Source organism: Salmo salar, chromosome ssa07 (assembly GCF_905237065.1).
Source record: "Salmo salar chromosome ssa07, Ssal_v3.1, whole genome shotgun sequence".
NCBI lineage: Eukaryota > Metazoa > Chordata > Actinopteri > Salmoniformes > Salmonidae > Salmo > Salmo salar.
In genome coordinates this window covers 27,023,697-27,048,907 of record NC_059448.1, presented here as the reverse complement: position 1 = coordinate 27,048,907, position 25,211 = coordinate 27,023,697, and the positions used below count along the sequence as shown (strand labels likewise).

The 25,211-nt window shown below is 42.9% G+C and overlaps 1 protein-coding gene across 2 annotated transcripts; it reads right to left on the bottom strand.

Moving 5' to 3' along the window:
• Positions 1 to 6,809: 6,809 nt before the first annotated feature.
• On the bottom strand, positions 6,810 to 23,394 carry LOC106608979 (E3 ubiquitin-protein ligase TRIM39). 2 transcript variants are annotated; one of them, XM_045721823.1, is made up of 10 exons: positions 23,149 to 23,394; positions 20,365 to 21,362; positions 17,816 to 18,048; positions 16,160 to 16,371; positions 15,839 to 15,998; positions 15,585 to 15,680; positions 13,124 to 13,357; positions 12,565 to 12,712; positions 9,443 to 9,469; positions 6,810 to 7,666 (listed from the first exon to the last, which is right to left on the bottom strand). In XM_045721823.1, exons 3-10 carry the CDS (start codon positions 18,023 to 18,025, stop codon positions 7,107 to 7,109), a joined length of 1,647 nt encoding a protein of 548 aa, XP_045577779.1. In that variant the 5' UTR covers positions 18,026 to 18,048; positions 20,365 to 21,362; positions 23,149 to 23,394; the 3' UTR covers positions 6,810 to 7,106. The 2 variants fall into 2 exon arrangements, with proteins under 2 accessions (XP_045577779.1, XP_014062742.2); XM_014207267.2 differs by having other exon boundaries at positions 20,365 to 20,598; positions 23,149 to 23,388.
• Between the last annotated feature and the right edge of the window lie 1,817 nt (positions 23,395 to 25,211).

The following is a 25,211-nucleotide window of genomic DNA, read 5'->3' as shown; positions in this document are numbered from 1 at the left end:
AACACACCAGCCAGCAGGTCTGCACATGCTCTGAGGACTTGCGAGGGTTAACATGTTTAAATGTTTTACTCACGTCAGCCACTGAGAAGGAGAGGGGGGGCCGCCGTCTTTGTTAGCGAGCCGCGACGGTGGCACTGTATTATCCTCAAAACGGGCAAAGAAGGTGTTTAGTCTGGAAGTGTGATGTCGGCATCCGTAATGTGGCTGTTTTTGTAGTCCATGATTTCCTGTAGACCTTGCCACTTACGTCTCGTGTCTGAGCTGTTGAATTGCGACTCCACCTTGTCCCTGTACCGGCTTTAAGCTTGTTTGGTTGCCTTGCGGAGGGAATAACTGCACTGTTTATATTCAGCCATATCTCCAGACCTCTTTCCATGGTTAAAAGGATCCGCCCCTTTTTTTTCAATTTTCGCCTAAAATGACTTACCCAAATCTAACTGCCTGTAGCTCAGGCCCTGAAGCAGGGATATGCATATTCTTGGTTCCATTTGAAAGGAAACACTTTGAAGTTTCTGGGAATGTGAAAGGAATGTAGGAGAATATAACACAATAGATCTGGTAAAAGATAATCCAAAGAAAAAAACCAACCGTTCTTTTGTAGTTTTTTGTACCATCATCTTAGAAATGCCAGAGAAAGGCTATAATGTATTATTCCAGCCCAGCTGCAATTTTGATTTTGGCCACTAGATGGCAGCAGTGCATGTGTAAAGTTTTAGACTGATCCAATGAACCATTGCATTTCTGTTCAAAATGTTGTATCAAGACTGCCCAAATGTGTCTAATTTGTTTATTAACCTGTTATGGCTAGGGGGCAGTATTTTCACGGCTGGATAAAAAACGTACCCGATTTAATCTGGTTACTACTCCTGCCCAGTAACTAGAATATGCATATAATGATTGGCTTTGGATAGAAAACACTCCAAAGTTTCTAAAACTGTTTGAATGATGTCTGTGAGTATAACAGAACTCAAATGGCAGGTCAAAACCTGAGAGATTCCTTTACAGGAAGTGGCCTGTCTGACCATTTCTTGAACTTCTTTGCCATCTCTATCTTTTACAAAGGATCTCTACTCTAACGTGACACTTCCTACGTCTTCCATGGGCGCTCAGAGCCCGGGAAAAACCTGAATGTCGTCATCCCAGCCCCAGGCTGAAACACATTATCGCCTTTCTCAAGTGGCCGATCAAGGGACTGTGGGCTTAGGCGCGTGCCCTGGCCGCCCCCGTCTTTGTGATTTTTTTCCTCTGTTTGCCGAAAAGGAGATTGCCGGTCGGAATATTATCGCTTTTTTACGAGATAAATTGCATAAAAATTGATTTTAAACAGCGGTTGACATGCTTCGAAGTACGGTAATGGAATATTTAGAAAGTTTTTGTCACGAATTGCGCCATGCGCGCGACCCTGATTTACCATTTCGGATAGTGTCTGGGACGCACGAACAAAACGGCGCTATTCGGATATAACGATGGATTATTTTGGACCAAACCAACATTTGTTATTGAAGTAGCAGTCCTGGGAGTGCATTCTGACAAAGACAACAAAAGGTAATCAAACTTTTATAATAGTAAATCTGATTTTGGTGAAGGCTAAACTTGCCGGGTGTCTAAATAGCTAGCCCGTGATGGCTGGGCTATGTACTTAGAATATTGCAAAATGTGCTTTCACCAAAAAGCTATTTTAAAATCGGACATATCGAGTGCATAGAGGAGTTCTGTATCTATAATTCTTAAAATAATTTATGCTTTTTGTGAACGTTTATCGTGAGTAATTTAGTAAATTGTTAGCAAATTCCCCGGAAGTTTGCGGGGGGTATGCTAGTTCTGAACGTCACATGCTAATGTAAAAAGCTGCTTTTTGATATAAATATGAACTTGATTGAACAAAACATGCATGTATTGTATAACATAATGTCCTAGGTGTGTCATCTGATGAAGATCATCAAAGGTTAGTGCTGCATTTAGCTGTCTTCTGGGTTTTTGTGACATTATATGCTAGCTTGAAAAATGGGTGTCTGATTATTTCTGGCTTGGACCTCTGCTGACATAATCTAATGTTTTGCTTTCGCTGTAAAGCTTTCGCTGTAATTTTTTTTTTAAATCGGATAGTGTGGTTAGATAAAGGAGAGTCTTGTCTTTAAAATGCTGTGAAATAGTCATATGTTTGAAAAATTTAAGTTTTTGTATTTTTGAGGAATTTGTAATTCGCGCCACGCCTATCATTGGATATTGGAGCAGGTGTTCCGCTAGCGGAACGTCTAGATGTAAGAGGTTAATAACTTTTCATGTTCAAAATTGTGCACTCTCCTCAAATAATAGCATGGTATTATTTCACTGTAATAGCTACTGTAAATTGGACAGTGCGTTAGATTAACAAGAATTTAAGCTTTCTGCCAATATCAAATATGTCTATGTCCTGGGAAATTTCCTTGTTCTTTACAACCTCATGCTAATCGCATAAGCCTACGTTAGCTCAACCGTCCCGTGGAAGGGACACCGATCCCGAAGAAGTTTTAAATGCAGTGGATTGCGCTTTCAGTTTTTCATGAATGCCGCCATCCATCCACGGTTTCTGGTTAGGGTAGGTTAACAGTCACAGTGGGTACGACATCTCCAATGCACTTATTTATAAACACACTCACCGAGTCAGCAATGTCGTTCTCTGAGGCTGACTGGAACATATTCCAGTCCGCGTGATCAAAACAATCTTGGAGCGTGGCTTCCGATTGGTCAGACCAGCGTTAAATGGTTCTATTCACTGGTACATCCTGTTTGAGTTTCTGCCTATAAACTGGGACTAGCAAGATGGCGTCGTGGTTGGATTTGCCGAAGGGAGGGCGGGGGAGGGCTTTGTATGCATCGTGGGAGTTAGAGTAGCAGTGGTCAAGAGTATTAGCCCTTCGTGTTGTGCAAACAATATGCTGATAAAATTTAGGTAACATTGATCTCAAATTTGCTTTGTTAAAATCCCCAGCTAAAATAAATGCAGCCTCCGGGTATATAGTTTCCATTTTAGATAGAGTCGTGTGAAGTTCCTTGAGGGCCATCTTGGTGTTTGCTTGAGTGGGGGGGTGTTTGCTTGAGGGGGTACACAGTTGTGACTATAACTGATGAGAATTCTCTTGGTAGATAGAATGCCCGGCATTTGAATGTAAGGAATTCTAGGTCAGGTGAGCAGAAGGACTTGAGTTCCTGTGTGTTGTTATGATCACACTATGAGTTGTTAATCATAAATCATACACCCCCGCCCTTCCTCTTCCCAGAGAGGTGTTTATATCTTTCGGCGCGATGCATGGAGAAGCCCGGTGGCTGGACCGATTCCGACAACATATCCCGAGAGAGACATGTTTCTGTGAAACAGAGAATGTTACATTCTCTGATGTCTCTCTGGAAGGCAACCCTTGCTCGAATTTCGTCTACCTTGTTGTCAAGAGACTGGACATTGGCGAGTAGTATACTCGAGAGCGGTGAGCGATGTGCCCGTTTACGAAGCCTGACCAGAAGACCGCTCCGTCTGCCCCTTCTGTGTCGCAGTTGTTTTTGGCTAGCTGCTGGGATTCGATCCATTGTCCTGGGTGGTGGTCTGAAGAGAGGAGCTGCTTCGGTAAAGTCGTATTCCTGGTCGTAATGTTGGAAAGTTGACATTGCTCTTATATCCAATAGTTCTTCCCGGCTGTATGTAATAAGACTTAAGATTTCCTGGGGTAACAATGTAAGAAATAATACATAAAAAAACTAAATGCTGCATAGTTTCCTAAGAACGCGAAGCGAGGCGACCATCTCTGTCGGGGCCATGTTCCAAGCATCACGTCTGGAGGAAACCAGGCACCATCCCTACGGTGAAGCATGGTGGTGGCAGTGTCATGTTGTGGGTGTGTTTTTCAGCGGCAGAGACTGGGAGACTAGACAGGATCGAGGTCCAGAGTGCTCAGGACCTCAGACTGGGGCGAAGGTTCACTTTCCAGCAGGACAACAACCCTAAGCACACAGCCAAGACAGTGCAGGTGTGGCTTCAGGACAAGTCTCTGAATGTCCTTGAGTGGCCCAACCAGAGCCCGGACTTGAACCCGATCAAACATCTCTGGAGAGACCTGAAAATAATTGTGCAGAGACGCTCCCAATCCAACCTGACAGAGCTTGAGAGGATCTGCAGAGAAATATTTCAGAAACTCCCCAAATATAGGTGTGCCAAGCTTGTAACGTCATGCCCAAGAAGACTGAAGGCTGTAATCACTGCCAAAGGTGCTTCAACAAAGTACTAAGTAAAAGGTCTGAATACTTATGTAAGAGAGTTAAATCAAGTAAATGAAAGCATGTTAAACGGTGATAGGCCTTCATCAGGGTTGCGGTCAATTTGAATTGAAGGCACTTAATTCAGGAAGTGATTATTTTTTTTGTCTTTCTTGTAATTTATTTTTCTTATTTTTGATTTTTTGATTAAAAAAAATAATTTACCCCTTTTTCGTGGTATCCAATTGGTAGTTATAGTCTTGTTTCATCACTGCAACTCCCCCACGGACTTGGGAGAGGTGAAGGTTGGGAGCCGTGCGTGCTCCGAAACACAACCCAACCAAGCAGCACTGCTTCTTGACACAATGCCCACTTAACCTGGAAGCCAGCCACAGCAATGTGTCGGTGGTAACACCGTACACTTGGCGACCGTGTCAGCGTGCACTGCGCTCAGCCCACCACAGGAGTCGCTAGTGTGCGATGGGACAAGGCCATCCCTGCCGGCCAAACCCTCCCCTAACCCAGAAGACACTGGGCCAATTGTGTGCCGCCCCATGGGTCTCCCGGTTGCGGCCGGCTGTGATAGAGCCTGGACTCGAACCCAGAATCTCTAGTGGCACAGCTAGCACTGCGCCACTCAGGAGGCCCATTCAAGAAGTGATGTTAATTTAAAATAAAAAAATTGAAAACTTTTGAAATAAATTGTTTCTACTTACACTGAACAAAAATATAAACTCAAAGTGTAAAGTGTTGGTCCCATGTTTCATGAGCTGAAATAAAAGATCCCAGAAATTTTCCATACACACAAAAATCTTATTTTCTTCAAATGTTGTGCACACATTTGTTTACATTCCTGTTAGTGAGCATTTCTCCTTTGCCAAGATAATCAATCCACCTGACAGGTGTGTCATATCAAGAAGCTGATTAAACAGCATGATAATTACACAGGTGCACCTTGTGCTGGGACAATAAAAGGCCACTCTAAAATGTGCAGTCACACAACATAATGCCACAGATGTTTCAAGTTTTGAGGGAGAATGCAATTGGCATGCTGACTGCAATAATGTCTACCAGAGCTGTTGCCAGAGTTTAATGTTCATTTCTCTACCTTATGCCGCCTCCAAAATCGTTTTAGGGAATTTGGCAGTACATCCAACCTGCCTCACAACCGTATACCACATGTTTGGCGTTGTGAGGACGAGCGGTTTGCTGCTGTGCCCCATGGGGGCGGTTGGGTTATGGTATGGGCAGTTATTGGCTATGGACAACGAACACAATTGCACTTTATCAATGGCAATTTGAATGCACAGAAATACTGTGAAGAGATCTTGAGGCCCATTGTGAGGCCCATTTTTTTAAGGTATCTGTTACCAACAGATACATATCTGTATTCCCAGTCATGTGAAATCCATAGATTTGGGCCTAACAATTTTTTTTAAATTGATAGATTTTTCTCCTACTAACTGTAAATCTGTAAAATCTTTGAACGTGTTGCATGTTGCGTTTATATTTTTGTTCAGTATAGTTATTGAGAAGTCATTGAAAGTAGATTACCTTTCAAAAAATAAAAATGTTTAATTGAAATTAACTTTCTGAATTGACTGCCTTCATTTCCAATTCCATTTGACCCTAAACCTGGCCTACATGAAATCACATCTGAATACTCAAGTGTTCTCTCATAGAGATCCTATTCAATTATTCTAATTCCTAATTCTAAACATTCTCTCCATCCCTCAAACTTTAACTGGAGTTGTTCAGTCTGATGCTGATTCTCCTCTTGCTCGTAACCCATTTGACCTTGTGGAAGTGCCTTCTTTATATTAGAGGGGAAGCACTGACACCATCTGCAATGTGTGTATTATTATTTAATGTCATCTTCACCTTTCCCAGTATGGGCTGGGAACTCTCTGCGATAACACTTATTTACAGTACATTTACAGTACATCCTGCATTATACAAAAATGAGAACACTGCAACTAGTAACTTTATAAAGTAAAATACTGTTACTTAGTTGCATAATACTGTACATTTGAAAAACTGTAGAGCAGCTGCATTGGTTTGAAATTGTATAGTTCATTTAATTAACCTACTGGAAGCCATTTTATTTTTGTAACTCGCTGTTTTCTTGTTTGTGTATTTATGACATCAAAAAAGAAATGGGCAAATGTTGCACAATCCAGGTGTGGAAAGCTTTTAGAGACTTACTCAGAAAGACTCACACTTGCAATCGCTGCTGAAGGTGCTTCTACAAAGTATTGACTCGGGGGTGCTAATACTTATGTAAATTAGATATTTCTGTATTTTATTTTGGCCATTGTGTGTAGATTGCCGAGAATGTTTTATTTATTTAAGCCATTTTGAATTCAGGCTGTAACATGACAAATTGTGGAATATGTCAAGGGGTATGAATACTTTCTGAAGGCACTGTAATTGTATGTGTGGTGTACAGAGATGAGGTAGTCATAAAAAAACACTATTATTTCACAAAGAGTGAGTCCATGTGACTTGTCAAGCTAATTTTTACTCTTGAACTTATTTAGGCTTGCCATAACAAAGTGTTGAATACTTATTGACTCAAGACATTTCAGCTTTTCCTTTTTTATTAATTTGTAAAAGTTTCAAAAAATATAATTACACTTTGACATTATGCGGTATTGAGTGTAGGCAAGTGACAAAGCATTTCAATTTAATCAATTTTAAATCCGGGCTGTAACACAACAAAATGTGGAAATAGTGTGAATTTTCTGAAGGCACTGTATACAAAACTATTAATTCAAATATTTATATGTGTAATAAAGTACAACATTTTGTATCTGACCCTAACTCAACCCTAAACCTAGCTGTAGCCCTAATCCTAGCCTGAAACAAGTCTTTCACCTTCAAGGCCAAACAATGAGTGATGAGCCTATTTCTGTGATGACCAGTGGATCTGAGTTCTTCTTCCCATTCAGAAGATGTGGGCTGAGATATGGATACATTTCCCCAGTGAAGGAATTCCCAGTGAAAGAATATATATGAGCCTTAGCTTCCACATCATAAAAAGACACCAACCCTTCCTCATAATCCACAAACACCCCCACCCTCTGGGGTTTCTCTATCAGTGACAAGAGAAAAGGAGGGTCCCCCAAGGCTCCATATTGGTCCCCATTATAATGCACTATTGCCCAGTAACCATTAGTAGGATTCAAAGAGAGTTGCCCCTTCCTGTTGGCATCTCCTCTTGCAATTCCCAGATCCCAACCCGTCTTGTTCCCGACATCCACCTCCCAGTATGATCTCCCAGACGTTAACATGTTGTGCCCCAGGACGCTGCCGAAGTGATCAAAGCGATCCGGACGGTCAGGGAGGTCCTGTATCTTCCCTCCGTCTCTCACCTCTTTCCCGTCCTCAGAGAGAACCAGCTGTATGTTGGCTGTGTCTGGGTCCAGGGTCACATCAACTGAATAATATCAGATATGGATGTTATTGTTATGACAAGATACAGCACAGTATTTGGGCATGTACATGGCCTATCAGTTGGCCTGAATGAAGTTAAAATGTGGCCTACTACAAAGTGAATGTGTCGATGTATGCTAATGAAGATTGAAGTCTTTATATACTAATGTACACTGCTCAAAAAAATAAAGGGAACACTTAAACAACACAATGTAACTCCAAGTCAATCACACTTCTGTGAAATCAAACTGTCCACTTAGGAAGCAACACTGATTGACAATACATTTCACATGCTGTTGTGAAAATGGAATAGACAACAGGTGTAAATTATAGGCAATTAGCAAGACACCCCCAATAAAGGAGTGGTTCTGCAGGTGGGGACCACAGACAACTTCTCAGTTCCTATGCTTCCTGGCTGATGTTTTGGTCACTTTTGAATGCTGGCGGTGCTTTCACTCTAGTGGTAGCATGAGACGGAGTCTACAACCCACACAAGTGGCTCAGGTAGTGCAGCTCATCCAGGATGGCACATCAATGCGAGCTGTGGCAAGAAGGTTTGCTGTGTCTGTCAGCGTAGTGTCCAGAGCATGGAGGCGCTACCAGGAGACAGGCCAGTACAACAGGAGACGTGGAGTAGGCCGTAGGAGGGCAACAACCCAGCAGCAGGACCGCTACCTCCGCCTTTGTGCAAGGAGGAGCAGGAGAAGCACTGCCAGAGCCCTGCAAAATGACCTCCAGCAGGCCACAAATGTGCATGTGTCTGCTCAAACGGTCAGAAACAGACTCCATGAGGGTGGTATGAGGGCCCGACGTCCACAGGTGGGGGTTGTGCTTACAGCCCAACACCGTGCAGGACATTTGGCATTTGCCAGAGAACACCAAGATTGGCAAATTCGCCACTGGCGCCCTGTGCTCTTCACAGATGAAAACAGGTTCACACTGAGCACGTGACAGACGTGACAGAGTCTGGAGACGCCATGGAGAACGTTCTGCTGCCTGCAACATCCTCCAGCATGACCGTTTTGGCGGTGGGTCAGTCATGGTGTGGGGTGGGATTTCTTTGGGGGGCCGCACAGCCCTCCATGTGCTCGCCAGAGGTAGCCTGACTGCCATTAGGTACCGAGATGAGATCCTCAGACCCCTTGTGAGACCATATGCTGGTGCGGTTGGCCCTGGGTTCCTCCTAATGCAAGACAATGCTAGACCTCATGTGGCTGGAGTGTGTCAGCAGTTCCTGCAAGAGGAAGGCATTGATGCTATGGACTGGCCCGCCCATTCCCCAGACCTGAATCCAATTGAGCACATCTGGGACATCATGTCTCGCTCCATCCACCAACGACACGTTGCAGCACAGACTGTCCAGGAGTTGGCGGATGCTTTAGTCCAGGTCTAGGAGGAGATCCCTCAGGAGACCATCCGCCACCTCATCAGGAGCATGCCCAGGCGTTGTAGGGAGGTCATACAGGCACGTGGAGGCCACACACACTACTGAGCCTCATTTTGACTTGTTTTAAGGACATTACATCAAAGTTGGATCAGCCTGTAGTGTGGTTTTCCACTTTAATTTTGAGTGTGACTCCAAATCCAGACCTCCATGGGTTGATAAATTGGATTTCCATTGATTATTTTTGTGTGATTTTGTTGTCAGCACATTCAACTATGTAAAGAAAAAAGTATTTAATAAGATTATTTCTTTCATTCAGATCTAGGATGTGTTGTTTAAGTGTTCCCTTTATTTTTTTAGCAGTATATTTCTACCCTGAAATGTAACAATACACACCTGCAAACTTCAGGATCCTCTCAAGTTCTGTGGAAGAAACACATTTTTGGGCTGTCACGGTCAATTGTAGTATGACAAAGCTAAACAAAGAATACAGCAATGTATGCAGAATATATGTCTAAAAAGTACAGTGCAATCGAAAAGTATTCAGACCCCTTTGACTTTTTCCACACTTTGTTACCTTACAGCAATTTTCTCAAATGGATTCAATTGTTTTCCCCCCCTAATCAATGGCGGGACCATACCCCATAATGACAAAGCAAAAACAGGTTCAGATTTTTTGCCCAAAAAAATGAAATATCACATTTACATAAGTATTCAGACCCTTTACTCAGTACTTTGTTGAAGCACCTTTGGCAGCGATTACAGCCTCGAGTCTTCTTAGGTATGACGCTACAAGCTTGGCCCACTTGTACTTGGAGAGTTTCTAAAAATCTTCTCTGCGCAGCTCTGGCAGGTCGCTGCGCAGCTATTTTCAAGTCTCTCCAGAGATGTTCAATCGGGTTCAAGTCCGGGCTCTGGCTGGGCCACTCAATCACATTCAGAGACTTGTCCGAAGCCACTCCTGCGTTATCTTGGCTGTGTGCTTAGGGTCGTTGTCCTGTGCTCTGGAGCAGGTTTTCATCAAAGATCTCTCTGTACTTTGCTCCGTTCATCTTTCCCTCGATCCTGACTAGTCTCTCAGTCTCTGCCGCTGAAAAACATAACTGCAGAATGATGCTGCCACCACCATGCTTTACCGTAGGGATGGTGCCAGGTTTCCTCCAGACGTGACGGTTAGCATTCAGGCCAAAGTGTTCAATCTTGGTTTCATCAGAACAGATAATCTTGTTTCTCATGGTCTGATTCCTTTAGGTGCCTTTGGGCAAACTCCAAGCGGGCTGTAATGTACTTTTAACTGAGGAGTGGCTACCGTCAGGCCACTCTACCATGAAGGCCTGATTGGTTGAGTGCTACAGAGATGGTTGTCCTTCTGGAAGGTACTCCCATTTCCACAGAGGAACTCTGGAGCTCTGTCAGAGTGACCATTGGGTTCTTGGCCACCTCCCTGACCAAGGCCCTTCTCCCCGATTGCTCAGTTTGGCTGGGCGGTCAGCTCTAGGAAGAGTCTTGGTTGTTCCAAACTTCTTCCATTTAAAACCTCTTGGGGCTAGGGGGCAGTATTTTCACGGCCGGATGAAAAACGTACCCAAATTAAACAGGTTACTACTCTGGCCCAGAAAATAGAATATGCATATTATTAGTAGATTTGGATAGAAAACACTCTGAAGTTTCTAAAACTGTTTGCATGGTGTAGGTGAGTATAACAGAACTCATATGGCAGGCAAAAACCTGATAAAAATTGAATCAGGAAGTGGGAGAAATTAGAAATGTAGTTTTTCTTTTGAATCCCTTGAAAAACTACAGTGACATAGGACTTACGTTGCACCTCCTAAGGCTTCCATTGGCTGTCAACAAGCTTTAGGAACTGTTTTCATCCGTCACCTGTTACCGGGCAGAAAATTGTGGCTCAGTCAATAAGTGGCCAGTCTGAGGACAGGTGTCTTGTGATGCGCGTGCACGTGACTTCGCTGTTTGTTATTTTTCTTCTGGGATGAATACCTATTGCCCGATTGTAAAATTATTTTACGTTAAAAAATACCCTAAAGGATTGATTGTAAACATCGTTTGACATGTTTCTACAAACGGTAATGAATCTTTTGAACATTTCGTTTATGGATTTGCGTCCACACCACATGGCATTGTAAAGTGTTCTGGATGGGTCAACAAAACGGTGGTATTTGGACATAAATGATGGACTTTGCAGAACAAATGAACATTTCTTGTGGAAGTGGGAGCCCTTCCGAGTGCATTCCGCCGAAGATCAGCAAAGGTAAGAAAATATTTCTAACATATTTTTTTAGATTTGTCGACGCCGTGGTTGAAGGCTAACTGTATAGCTTAGCATTGAAGGCTAAGTTCTGTACTCAGTATATTGAACAATGTGCTTTTTCCGTAAAGTTATTTTGAAATCTGACAAAGTGGTTGCATAAAGGAGTAGATTATCTCTAATTCTTTAAATAATTGTTATTAATTTTGTCAACTTTTATGAGTTCTTCTGTAAATGAATGTGCCCATTCACCGGGAGTTATGGGGAAAAAACATTTTCTGAACGTCACGCGCCAATGTAGAAATTGGGTTTTTGGATATAAATATGAACTTGATCGAACACAAAATGTATGTATTGTCTAACATGATGTCCTAGGAGTGTCATCTGATGAAGATTGTCAAAGGTTAGTGCTTAATTTTAGCTGTATATCTGGTTTTGTGACGGCTATCCGTGCTTGGAAAATTGCTATTTTAAATTTTTTTGCTAAGGTGCTATCCTAAAATAATCTAATGTTGGGCTTTCACCGTAAAGCCTTTTTGAAATCGGACAATGTGATTGGATTTACGAGTAGAGTATCTTTAAAATGCCGTATAATATTTGAATTTGAATTTTGAGATTTTTGGGGGGGAATTTCGCGCCGTGCTATCTCACTGGTTATTGTCCAACCAATCCCGTTAACGGGATTTTATCTCGAAGGGGTCCTCAAGAGGTTTTAAGAACGATGGAGGCCACTGTGTTCTTGGGGACCTTCAATGCTGCTGACATTTTTTGGTACCCTTCTCCAGATCTGTGCCTCGACACAATCCTGTCTCGGAGCTCTACAGACAATTCCTTCGACTTCATGGTTTGGTTTTCGATCTGACATGCACTGCCAACTGTGGGAAGTTATATAGACAGGTGTGTGCATTTCCAAATCATGTACAATCAATTGAATTTACCACAGGTGGACTCCAATCAAGTTGTAGAAACATCTCAAGGCTGATCAATTCTAACAGGATACACCTGAGCTCAATTTCGAGTCTCATAGCAAAGGGTCTGAATACTTAAGTAAATAAGGTAAAAATAAATAATCTAAAACCTGTTTTTGTTTGGACATTATGGCGTATTGTGTGTAGATTGATGAGGAAATGTTTTTATTTAATCCATTTAAAAAAAAGGCTGTAACGTAACAAAATGTGGAAATGGTCAAGGGGTCTGAATACTTTCCGAATGCACTGTATATGTACGGTTTTCAACACTGTCTTCATCTTACCAATCGAGGAGAGCTTCTCAAGCTCCTGCTTAATTTTCTCCATCATGGCTGTACAGCTGCTTCTCATGGTACCAAAGGAGACTTTAGTATCAAGTGAGACCTCAGTCCAGTCTCTACCATCACCCAGCCCCGACAGAGATGGGAAGGTCTGGTGGAGAGACAGATGGAGAGAAAAGAGAGAGGAAAAGAGAGACTGAGTCACAGAGAAAGATTATTCAACAGTTTTATTTCATTATAGTGTATAATTATATAATTCAAAAACTATTTGACAGACAATAGACACTCAGTCCAGTACCATCCATGCATTTCACACATACTGGTACACAAACACATGCGTCAACCAACTTAGGAACAGCTTTCAGACTTTTCAGTCACCTAGTCCAATACAGAGTGTGAGCAGCTTGCAAACTCTTCAATCATATAGCGCAATAAAAAGTGCGAGCAGCTTGCAGACTGTTCAGTCAACTAGTGACACAGTGCAGTGCCGGGAGGAATCATTTGTGGATGATCTATGCCGCTCACAGAGCAAAAGGGTTAACGTTCAAGTAAAGTCACTCACCTGCAGGAAGTGAATGTGATCCTCTAGGTTAGCAACGTCCTCCAGCTGATCAATGATATCTCTCAGCTGTCTGATCTCTCTCTGCAGCTCTTGGGTGAGTTCTTCTGCCTCTCGCTCCACGCCCTGTTGTCTCTTCTCCAGGGGCCTGAGAGCCTCTCGCTGGGTCTCCTCTACAGCTGTCATCACCACTTCAAACACAGAGTCTATCTCCCTCCTCTCCCTGTCCAGTTGGGCCTAAAGGGATAGATGGTGGACAACAACTCAGTATCACCTCAATGTCTACAGTGAGAGAAAAAATATTTGATCCCCTGCTGATTTTGTACGTTTGCCCACTGACAAAGAAATGATCAGTCTATAATTTTAATGGTAGGTTTATTTGAACAGTGAGAGACAGAATAACAACAAAATAATCCAGAAAAACGCATGTCAAAAATGTTATGAATTGATTTGCATTTTAATGAGGGAAATAAGTATTTGACCCCTCTGCAAAACATGACTTAGTACTTGGTGGCAAAACCCTTGTTGGCAATCACAGAGGTCAGACGTTTCTTGTAGTTGGCCACCAGGTTTGCACACATTTCAGGAGGGATTTTGTCCAACTCCTCTTTGCAGATATTCTCCAAGTCATTAAGGTTTCGAGGCTGACGTTTGGCAACTCGAACCTCCACAGATTTTCTACTGGCTAGGCCACTCCAGGACCTTAATGTGCTTCTACTTGAGCCACTCCTTTGTTGCCTTGGCCATGTGTTTTGGGTCATTGTCATGCTGGAATACCAACCCATGACCCATTTTCAATGCCCTGGCTGAGGGAAGGAGGTTCTCACCCAAGATTTGACGGTACATGGCCCCGTCCATCGTCCCTTTGATGCGGTCAAGTTGTCCTGTCCACTTAGCAGAAAAACACCCCCAAAGCATAATGTTTCCACCTCCTTGTTAGGTCCCGTGTGGCTCAGTTGGTAGAGCATGGTGTTTGCAACGCCAGGGTTGTGGGTTCGATTCCCATGGGGGACCAGTACGGGAATAAAAAAAAAAAAATGTATGAAATGTATGCACTCACTACTGTAAGTCGCTCTGGATAAGAGTGTCTGCTAAATGACTAAAATGTTAAAAAATTATGGTGGGGATGGTGTTCTTGGGGTCACAGGCAGCATTCCCCCTCCTCCAAACATGGCGAGTTGAGTTGATGCCAAAGAGCTCCATTTTGGTCTCATCTGACCACAACACTTTCACCCAGTTGTCCTCTGAATCATTCAGATGTTCATTGGCAAACTTCAGACAGGCATGTATATGTGCTTTCTTGAGCAGGGGGACATTGTGGGCGCTGCAGGATTTCAGTCCTTCACGGCGTAGTGTGTTACCAATTGTTTTCTTGGTGACTATGGTCCCAGCTGCCTTGAGATCATTGACAAGATCCTCCCGTGTAGTTCTGGGCTGATTCCTCACCGTTCTCATGATCATTGCAACTCCGCGAGGTGAGATCTTGCATGGAGCCCCAGGCCGAGGGAGATTGACAGTTCTTTTGTGTTTCTTCCATTTGCGAATAATCGCACCAACTGTTGTCACCTTCTCACCAAGCTGCTTGGCGATGGTCTTGTAGACCATTCCAGCCTTGTGTAGGTCTACAATCTTGTCCCTGACATCCTTGGAGAGCTCTTTGGTCTTGGTGGAGAGTTTGGCCATGGTGGAGAGTTTGGAATCTGATTGATTGATTGCTTCTGTAGACAGGTGTCTTTTATACAGGTAACAAGCTGAGATTAGGAGCGCTCCCTTTAAGAGTGTGCTCCTAATCTCCGCTCATTACCTGTATAAAAGACACCTGGGAGCCAGAAATCTTTCTGATTGAGTGGGGGTCAAATACTTATTTTCCTCATTAAAATGCAAATCTATTTATAACATTTTTGACATGCGTTTTTTCTGGATTTTTATTGTTGTTATTCTGTCTCTCACTGTTCAAATAAACCTACCATTAAAATTATAGACGGATAATTTCTTTGTCAGTGGGCAAACGTACAAAATCAGCAGGGGATCAAATACTTTTTTCCCTCACTGTATTTCATTCCCATCTGTCTGTCTCACTTTTCACTTGACTTTTCTCTGTGCTTGTCTCACTATCTGTGCATGTACAGTATGTCTCATGTCTCCAGATCTCTTTCTGTATGCATGTCTCACACTCTGTATCTCTTGTCCCTCTCTATGTGCAACAGGTCTCTCTGTCTCATGTTTAACTATCTCACTGTTACGGTGCCCCACCTCTGTATCTGCATGTGGACTTGTATTACCTCACTCTGACTCACACAGGACTCCCCTTGCAAGCATATACCTAATGTATTTGTGCATGCAGTCCAGTTTTTTTACTATCTTTGCTCTCGCTCTCTCGCTCTTCTTGTAGAGCACTGTTACAGCACAGCTCTGTGCTTGCAGGTAGACATGTAGTACCGCACTCTGAACACTCTGGACTCACCTTGCAGAGGTCCATGGATTCCCTGATCTCCTCCACCTTTCTCTCTCTCTCCAGGATCCTTTCCTGCATATCAGCCAGACTGCTACCCAGCTGACCCTTGGAAATGAAAAAACATGGAAAGAAAAGGAATTATACATTAGTTTATCATTATTAATGTAATTTAATGTAATAATCACTCAATACGCACTCTCCTTCAGACTCACCCAATTCTATACACATAGCCATCATTGAACTCTTAGGAATTATGACCTCACCTTCTTCTTGTCCCACTCCGTTTCTGTGGAGACGACCTCGTGACCCTCCTTCATGCAGAGGGCACAGACACAACGCCCCTCCGCCCTGCTGTACAACTCCAGAGGTCGACCATGGGTCAGACAGGCCCTCCCATCCAGGTCATCCACAGGGGCCACCAACCTATGTATACATTTTTACACTTTCCAATCAAGAAAAGTAAGAATAAAAAACAAGTGTATCCAAGTGTGTTTTCTGGTGTTATTTCCTATTATGTAAATTCTGAGTTTCTTCAAGTTTTTTGGTATGAACTGTGATTAAGAATCAATAAAGTCAAAGTCAACCTGTGGCCCTTCAGCCTATCTGCAGAGGTGTGGGTTTGCAGGTGAGTCTCGCAGTATGAGGCCAGGCACAGCAAGCAGGACTTATGGGCCTTGAGTTTCCTCTCAGTGCAGACATCACAGGCCACCTCGCCCAAGGCTCCGGAATACTCCCCTGGCTTCCTTTCCTGGGCCTTCTTCAGTTCTTGGATTAGGGACCTGAGGATGATGTTCACCTGTGGGTAAAATTGTATTGCGCTTTTATGCTTTGTTTATCCATTCATTATTCAATCTTATACAACTTTATTTATCACCTCAGGGACAATTAAGAAAAGCAAGTCAGTTTTTAATTCCTTATTTTATCAGGTGAGTTGACTAATACTATATTATTTACATCAATGACTTATGGAAATTAAAAAACATAGTAAAAATATATAGTTAACCTACAAAATATATAAGTAAGCAAAAAACAAACAATAGAAAATGTAATAGAAACATAAGATCGAGCATAGAATCATAAGAAACACATTCTTCCTTAAAAAGGTCCTCAGGCAGCCGTCTGAACTGCCTCAGAGGCACCAATTCCTCCAATTTCAGCAAACTCGGTAGACTCAGGCGTACTCAACTCTTAACCTACGAGGTCCGGAGACCGCTGGTTTCCTGTTCTACCTGATAATTAATCTCACACACCTGGTGTCCCAGGTCTAAATCAGTCCCTGGTTAGAGGGGAACAATGTAAAAATGCAATGGAACTGACTTCGAGGTCCAGAGTTGAGTTCGAGGGCTGTAGACCATTCCATAAGCAAGGTGCAAAATAGCTAAAGGCAGATTTACCTAACTCTGTGCAAGATCTAAGAGATCTCCAGGGAGAGCCATCCCTGAGACCATGTCTGATTTCTGTAGGATAACAGAGAAGTGAGGTACGGTGATCGTTTATGCAAGATGGATTTATAAACCAAAAAAACGCGCAATGCATCTATGAAACTTCAAAGATGGCCAGTCTACTTTCTGGTACAGAGTTCAGTGATGTGTGCTGAAACTATCACCTGTAATAAAGAGTAACGCAGAAACTGCCTCCATTGGCTTCAATGGAGTGGCAGCTGAGTTCATATAGATGATATTGCCGTAATCTAAGACAGGAGTGAATGTCGACTGAATTATTTGTTTTCTGCTATCGAACGAAAGGTATGACATATTCCATTAAAAGAAGCCCGTTCTTAATTAACTAATTCATCTACATGCTTTTTGAAGGAAAGCCTATCATAAATCTAGATGCCCAGATATTTATAAGTGGTGACACGATCAATGAGAGCACCACCCAATGTATGTATGCATAAATCAGACACATTTTTGTGATTTGAAAAAATCCATATACTTGGTTTTACCTGCATTACGTACCAATATTCAATTCAACGAAGGTTATAAGTGTCATTATCAACACATCCTCAATATAAAAAAAATTAAGTACACAACAGACATCATTCCCCAATGCAATACATCCCCCCAACCACATTTGATGTATTTATGTTGATGTAAATACTGCCAACTAGTGGGGAAAATGGCTGAGACAGGATGTGTTATATTGAGTTTTTCTAGCACTTAAAATGTCTGGACTGCCTTATTACTTGTGGGTTTCTCCATAAATGCATCTTGAAGAAGAAGAGGAAGACTAATATTCACCTGCGGGTTACCCCTCAGATGCTCCTTGCAGAGGGGGCACGCGAGGTCATTCAAGTGGAGGTTGCGGCCCAGGCAGGACTTGCAGAAGCTGTGGCCACAGTGGGTGGTGACGGGGTTTTCAAACAGGTCCAGACAAATAGAGCAGTAGAGATGGTGCTTGATCAGAATAGGGGTGTCCATTTTGACAGTGTGTAAGGAAGAGAAGGCCATGTCTGGAGCTGGAGTCCTTTAACCTGTCAATATCAAGTATTTGCGAGAGTGTTTGTTGTCTGCAATTTGATGAATAAAAAAGTTGAAAGAGGTGTTGTTGGAGATACACTATTTATCATTAATACCCTGCTGAAAAAAACACAGCATTGACCAGCTGATCATGCTTGTAGCAAGTGGATGCTGGTGACTTCACTGTGTTTTGGACAATGATGACCAGCATATGCTGGTGATGCTGGTAGCCATCATCAAAGTGCTTAATTATTTTTTTTTTCTCCCTAATACAGTGGCGACAACAGACCTGCAAGCAGTGTTGCCAACTCCTCAGTAAGGAACGTGGCTAGTGGCTGTCCTAAAAGTCGCTAGAAGTTGCTAAATGACGTCATCACCGAATTTGCATAATTGGCATTATATATGTGTGTAATTGTGATGGACGCTGTAGGAGAGAGGAATAACATGGGTGCAAAACATAGATTTCTAAATGTATTTTGCAACGCTCGCGCACGCGACGCGAGCGGTGTGGTCAGCCTGTCCCCAAATTAATATAATTGGTTCATAGTTTGTTTTGATATTTTAACCTGTGTGCCATGATCGTATTTGGTGTGGGGGGCCAAAATAAATTTATGCAGGATGGCGCACAGCCGGTTTGGGTTCCGTGTTACAGGCTGACCACACCGCTCTTGGCGCGTGCGCGAGCGTTGCAAAATAAATTTAGAAATCTATGTTATTCAATTATTGCACCCACACTGCTCGCTCGTGGCAACGAGTGTCTGCGTTGCCAAGGGCTAAAATAGAAATCAGTTCTATTTCTGACGCAGATCGCGCTGCAAGTCCTGCCTCTCCCATCTCCTCATTGGTTTATAGAAGTGGGTACCCACGTGCCATCTCAATGGTTATACCCACGTGGGTGACTGAAAGACGAACGATGTCAGTGTCGGTAATACACCTAATTTATGAAAGTTGCCAATCGCAATATAAAGTCAAGAGAAGAAAAAGCCTGGAAGGAAGAGAGATGACTAGAAACGATTCGGTTGACCGTTTTATGTGTGGGTTAAATGGCGGAGTAGAGGACCTTGTGCATTTCAGGTAAAATAACAACTCAATGTTTATATCCCAGGACAAATTAGCTAGCAACAGCAAGCTAGCTAAATAGGACAAATTAGCTAGCAAGTGCAAGCTAACTAGCTAAATTGCCATAAATATTTAATGCTTAACGACCTGTCCCCAAATGAATATAATTGGTTCAGAGTTTGTTTTGATATTTTAACCTGCGTGTCGTGATCGCGTTTGGTGTGGGGGGACTAAATAAATGTATGCACGATGGCGCACAATGGCACACGCGTGCAGACGGTTTGGGTTCCGTGTTAGACCATGCTGGACCAGTATAGACCCGCATGGACCAGCATCACCAGCCTAAACTGGTCACCAGCATACCAGCTTGACCAGCTAGTCGGCCAGCCTAACCAGCTAGATGATGCTGGTCGGCCAGCATAAGCAGCTAGAACATGCTGGTCATACCATCTTGAAACTTAGTCGGGTCTATGCTGTTTTTTTTTCAGCAGGGTAAGTATTCATCATTCACTGAGAGACTAAAAGCATATCAGCAATGCCATCTCTTTCCAATGTGGGCTCTCAGGTTTTGATGAAGAGACGGAGATTATGTACATTCTTGGTCTTACTTTTAACTACCCACAAGTTACAATTTTGGAGATTCTGGAAGGTAGTGTGCGCCACTGAATTACAGTGAATTACTGCCCTCTGGTGATAGGAGTACAGTAAACTCTAGAGTACATTGTCTATTGAGGTATTTGAATTAGCGAAATGAGAGTGAGAAGTGAGCACACAGACATGCGGGTATGCCCACAGATGGTCTGACTGGCACACCTAGGTAATGAGACAAGCCCGAAGGCACTTGTGTACCTACAGTAACTTCCATATCACAATAATCAGAAAACAAAGAATAAAACAACCACAAACAGGAAACATAATAACAGTATATGATAGAAGTGTACTTTTTATATGTTTTGACTATATTTTAAGGAGTTATTAAATAAGGGAAATTGTTGACTGGTTTTGATACAGAAGTGAGAAAAACAATGTAGTAATTACTGTAATGTGTCAAAATGTACAATAAGTATATCTATAGTACAGTACCTTATTTCATCTCATTTATTACATTATAAGCATCGTACATGTCAATCATACTTACATTGTACATCATCAACCAAAAACAATCAATTACAAATTACATGTATACCTAATTTCTTGACAGTCGCATGATGTACACTTAAAAGTAATACAATCTGTTATATATGCAACAAAAAAATAAGTATTGCCAGTACCTTTCAGATGATGTGAACTTCCTTTACTCTGGGATCATATGGGCATCCTTTACTTTGTCCCATTCTTTTTCCTCCCTTGAGTTTCATTTCAGCTAAAATAAAGACCAGTTCCCTTTTCCATGAAGGAGGTATGTCTTCATCGGTAGTAGAATTGGCAGAAGCATGGGTGTGTGGAAAACCTGTTTGTGTGTGTGTCTCAACTCTGGTGGGAGGAGCACGGGCTCATTGTAATGCCTGCAATGGAATTAAATGGAATGGTATCAAACACAAACATATGGAAACCACGTTTGACTCGATTCCACTGATTCCATTCCAGCCATTACAATGACCCCATCCTCCTATAGCTACTTCCATCAGTCTCCTCTGGTGTGCTCATGCTGTTTCTTTTACTTGAGATTTGAAAGTCAAACATATTTCCATTAGGTTAACGATAGGCTACAGTATTTACTTAATCCAATGACAAACTCTGCTAAATGCACAATCACAAATTGGTACAACCCTGCATAATACTTGATTGGTGGTCATACTTTCTCTAACACAATACTAAACATTTTGAATAAATTCTAAGATAAATTATATATAGATAAAAAATCCCCCAAAAATCACATTCACTCTGGTCAAATTGTAACAAGACATAAATAATCAACCATGACTGCACACTGTGGACAGGATATGATAAACTCGACATAAACATAAATTATACACATTAAAGTCACATTTCCTTTGGTAAAATGGTAAGTCAAGGTTACAATAAATACATAGTTCCCGATATTTCTCATTGTAAAAATCTCTTGAGGACAGACAAAAAGGTTGAATGATGTTAAACAATCAAAAATGTTCCTGAGTAAAAAGACATGTCTTATTTTAGAGGAGGCTCAATGTAGTTTTCTACTATCTCTTGAGGATATTTCTAGTTTCTCCTGTAGTTCTTGGATCAGGGACTTGATGATGTGTGACCAGTCCTTGTTGTGTAGAGGAGTGGACAGTGATGGGAATCTCTATTTGTAGAGGGGGGAAACCCGTCAAAAAGAGTAACAACTTGTTGTTTGGGCTTGTTTGTGTTGTGAAATTATATCTATAACATACACACACACACACACACACACACACACATACACATATACATATGGATATATATATATATACTGCTCAAAAAAATAAAGGGAACACTTAAACAACACAATGTAACTCCAAGTCAATCACACTTCTGTGAAATCAAACTGTCCACTTAGGAAGCAACACTGATTGACAATACATTTCACATGCTGTTGTGCAAATGGAATAGACAACAGGTGGAAATTATAGGCAATAAGCAAGACACCCCCAATAAAGGAGTGGTTTTGCAAGTGGAGACCACAGACCACTTCTCAGTTCCTATGCTTCCTGGCTGATGTTTTGGTCACTTTTGAATGCTGGCGGTGCTTTCACTCTAGTGGTAGCATGAGACGGAGTCTACAACCCACACAAGTGGCTCAGGTAGTGCAGCTCATCCAGGATGGCACATCAATGCGAGCTGTGGCTAGAAGGTTTGCTGTGTCTGTCAGCGTAGTGTCCAGAGCATGGAGGCGCTACCAGGAGACAGGCCAGTACATCAGGAGACGTGGAAGAGGCCGTAGGAGGGCAACAACCCAGCAGCAGGACCGCTACCTCCGCCTTTGTGCAAGGAGGAGCAGGAGATGCACTGCCAGAGCCCTGCAAAATGACCTCCAGCAGGCCACAAATGTGCATGTGTCTGCTCAAACGGTCAGAAACAGACTCCATGAGGGTGGTATGAGGGCTCGACGTCCACAGGTGGGGATTGTGCTTACAGCCCAACACCGTGCAGGACATTTGGCATTTGCCAGAGAACACCAAGATTGGCAAATTCGCCACTGGCGCCCTGTGCTCTTCACAGATGAAAGCAGGTTCACACTGAGCACGTGACAGACGTGACAGAGTCTGGAGACGCTGTGGAGAACGTTCTTCTGCCTGCAACATCCTCCAGCATGACCGGTTTGGCGGTGGGTCAGTCATGGTGTGGGGTGGTATTTCTTTGGGGGGCTGCACAGCCCTCCATGTGCTTGCCAGTGGTAGCCTGACTGCCATTAGGTACCGAGATGAGATCCTCAGACCCCTTGTGAGACCATATGCTGGTGCGGTTGGCCCTGGGTTCCTCCTAATGCAAGACAATGCTAGACCTCATGTGGCTGGAGTGTGTCAGCAGTTCCTGCAAGAGGAAGGCATTGATGCTATGGACTGGCCCGCCCGTTCCCCAGACCTGAATCCAATTGAGCACATCTGGGACATCATGTCTCGCTCCATCCACCAACGCCACGTTGCACCACAGACTGTCCAGGAGTTGGCGGATGCTTTAGTCCAGGTCTGGGAGGAGATCCCTCAGGAGACCATCCGCCACCTCATCAGGAGCATGCCCAGGCGTTGTAGGGAGTTCATACAGGCACGTGGAGGCCACACACACTACTGAGCCTCATTTTGACTTGTTTTAAGGACATTACATCAAAGTTGGATCAGCCTGTAGTGTGGTTTTCCACTTTAATTTTGAGTGTGACTCCAAATCCAGACCTCCATGGGTTGATAAATTGGATTTCCATTGATTATTTTTGTGTGATTTTGTTGTCAGCACATTCAACTATGTAAATAAAAAAGTATTTAATAAGATTATTTCTTTCATTCAGATCTAGGATGTGTTGTTTAAGTGTTCCCTTTATTTTTTTGAGCAGTGTATACATGTTGGCCAAAAATGTTAACATTTTATTTATAAAGACAGGAAATGGGGATACTGACTTGTAGAAGGGTGAGGTGGTCCTCAGTGTGTGAGAGCTGCTCCAACTCAGTGCTTCTCCTCTGTAGCTCAGTGATTTCCTGCTCCATCTCTTTGACCAACCCTTCAGCCCGCCTCTCTGCTGCTTTCTGTTTCTCTTCAGTCACTTCAACGAGCTCCACTGATTGTTGGAGGTCCTCCATCTTCTTCAGTCTCTCCTGGATCATCTGCTGAAACTTCATCATGGACTTCTTTAGCTTAACCTGTGGATGAATCAGTGGAATTCAAATCAGAAAAACGTACAATATCAGTCAACTCTCTAAGTTGGAAAAACAGTTCAATCAAATCTGCATTTTGGCCTAATGTTTAAAAACCCTGAAATCGCTTACAGTACATACTGTATGTACGGATGTATGTACAGATTCTTACAGATACAGTATCTCTGAATGTTAGGTTTATGTTTTGTATATTTATAAAAACGAATTTTATGGACTTTGTGACGAAGAAGTTCGTCACTGTCAGTGGGAAGGATTTGGTAAACTAACACACCCACACTCATCCCCCATCCCTGCTCCATTTTCAGCTTCGTTAGCAATGTCGGTCGACACAAGTTAATTTAGCAATCTCAGTTCATACTTTACACACACCATTCTTACCTCCCTTCAGTAACAGTTTGGTATGGTATAAAGAATTCGCAGACAAGCTTTCATGTTTAATTTAAGTGATGTTTTTTGTACTTTTGTACTCAATGTTTTGGATCACCGCTCTATTCATTTCGGTTTCTCTCTCCGTCTCTGTAGCTTCCGGGTATGCTGGAATAAGGACTACTACAAATGCTGACCCAGTACGTCCTGTCCTTTGATCTTTTGAACAATCTGTGTAAATGGCCACAAAATCCTGATACACAGTATCCAGATGTCTCTTAAATAAATCAGACGGATCAACACCCTCATCTTCCTGTAGTTTCTCCAACACTTCTAGATCAACTACCGGAGGTGGGAGTAGCCATGGCGGATTGATAGGAATAGCTATCTTTAGACTAAACTCCCTTCCATACAGTCCCATCTCCTTCGCCTGGGTATTACCCACCAACCCACCCAAAGCTCGTGTTCTGTCTTCACTTATGTTCCCTGCATGCCTGTAAAATCCCTTTTGCAGGATGAGACACCCCTTGTCCCATTAGGATGACCCAATAATTAATTGCCAGCTGCTGTCTCCTAATCTGCAATGGCATATCCCCCATCTCCACCTGTAGTGCAGCCAATGGGGAGGTTTGAAACGTCCCACTACATGACATATAGCCTTTCCAATGAGGTCCGGGCTGACGAGCCATACGCTATACTGCCATTGTCTATTACAGATCGGATCAATGTAACATACATGGTCCTCAATGAGGAATGCCCAGCCCCCCACTCCTTCCCCATCAAACAGCACCTTCTTACACTTTCCCACCACTCTCTCAATGTGTTCTGCCCAGGTCAGTCTAGTGTCAAATTATACCCCAAGGAACCTGAAGGAACCCACCCTCTCCAAGATTTTCTCATATAACCTCAAGCATACCTCCTCTCTCACCTTCCTCCTGGTAAAGAACACTGTCTAATGCCCACCACTCTACCTCATCAATTGCTTCCTGTACCTTCCTGACTATGTATGGAACATTTCTTCCTCTCTTCCATAAGGCCCCATCATCTGCAAATAACGACCTCCCAATATCTGGCCGTACCTGAGAGGTAAACATCATTGATCATGATTGAGAAAAACAGAGGACTAATCATGTTCCCCTGCGGTGTACCGTTATCCACCAGGTAGCTGCCTGATAGAGACTTCCCCAACCTCACCTGGATAGACCTTTATCCAGTTGTATGTTCTTCCTCCTACCCCAATAATATCAAGCTTGATTAACTACCCCTCCTTCCACATCATATCATACACCTGCTCCACATCAAAAAAGACAGCTACAACAGTCTCCTTGTTCACCTGAGCCTCCCTGACATCCGCTTCTAAGCAGAGCACTGGGTCCATAGTTTCCCCTTCCTGAACCCACTCTGATTTGGTGAATAGCGTCAGTAGCTGTCCCCACCCAATT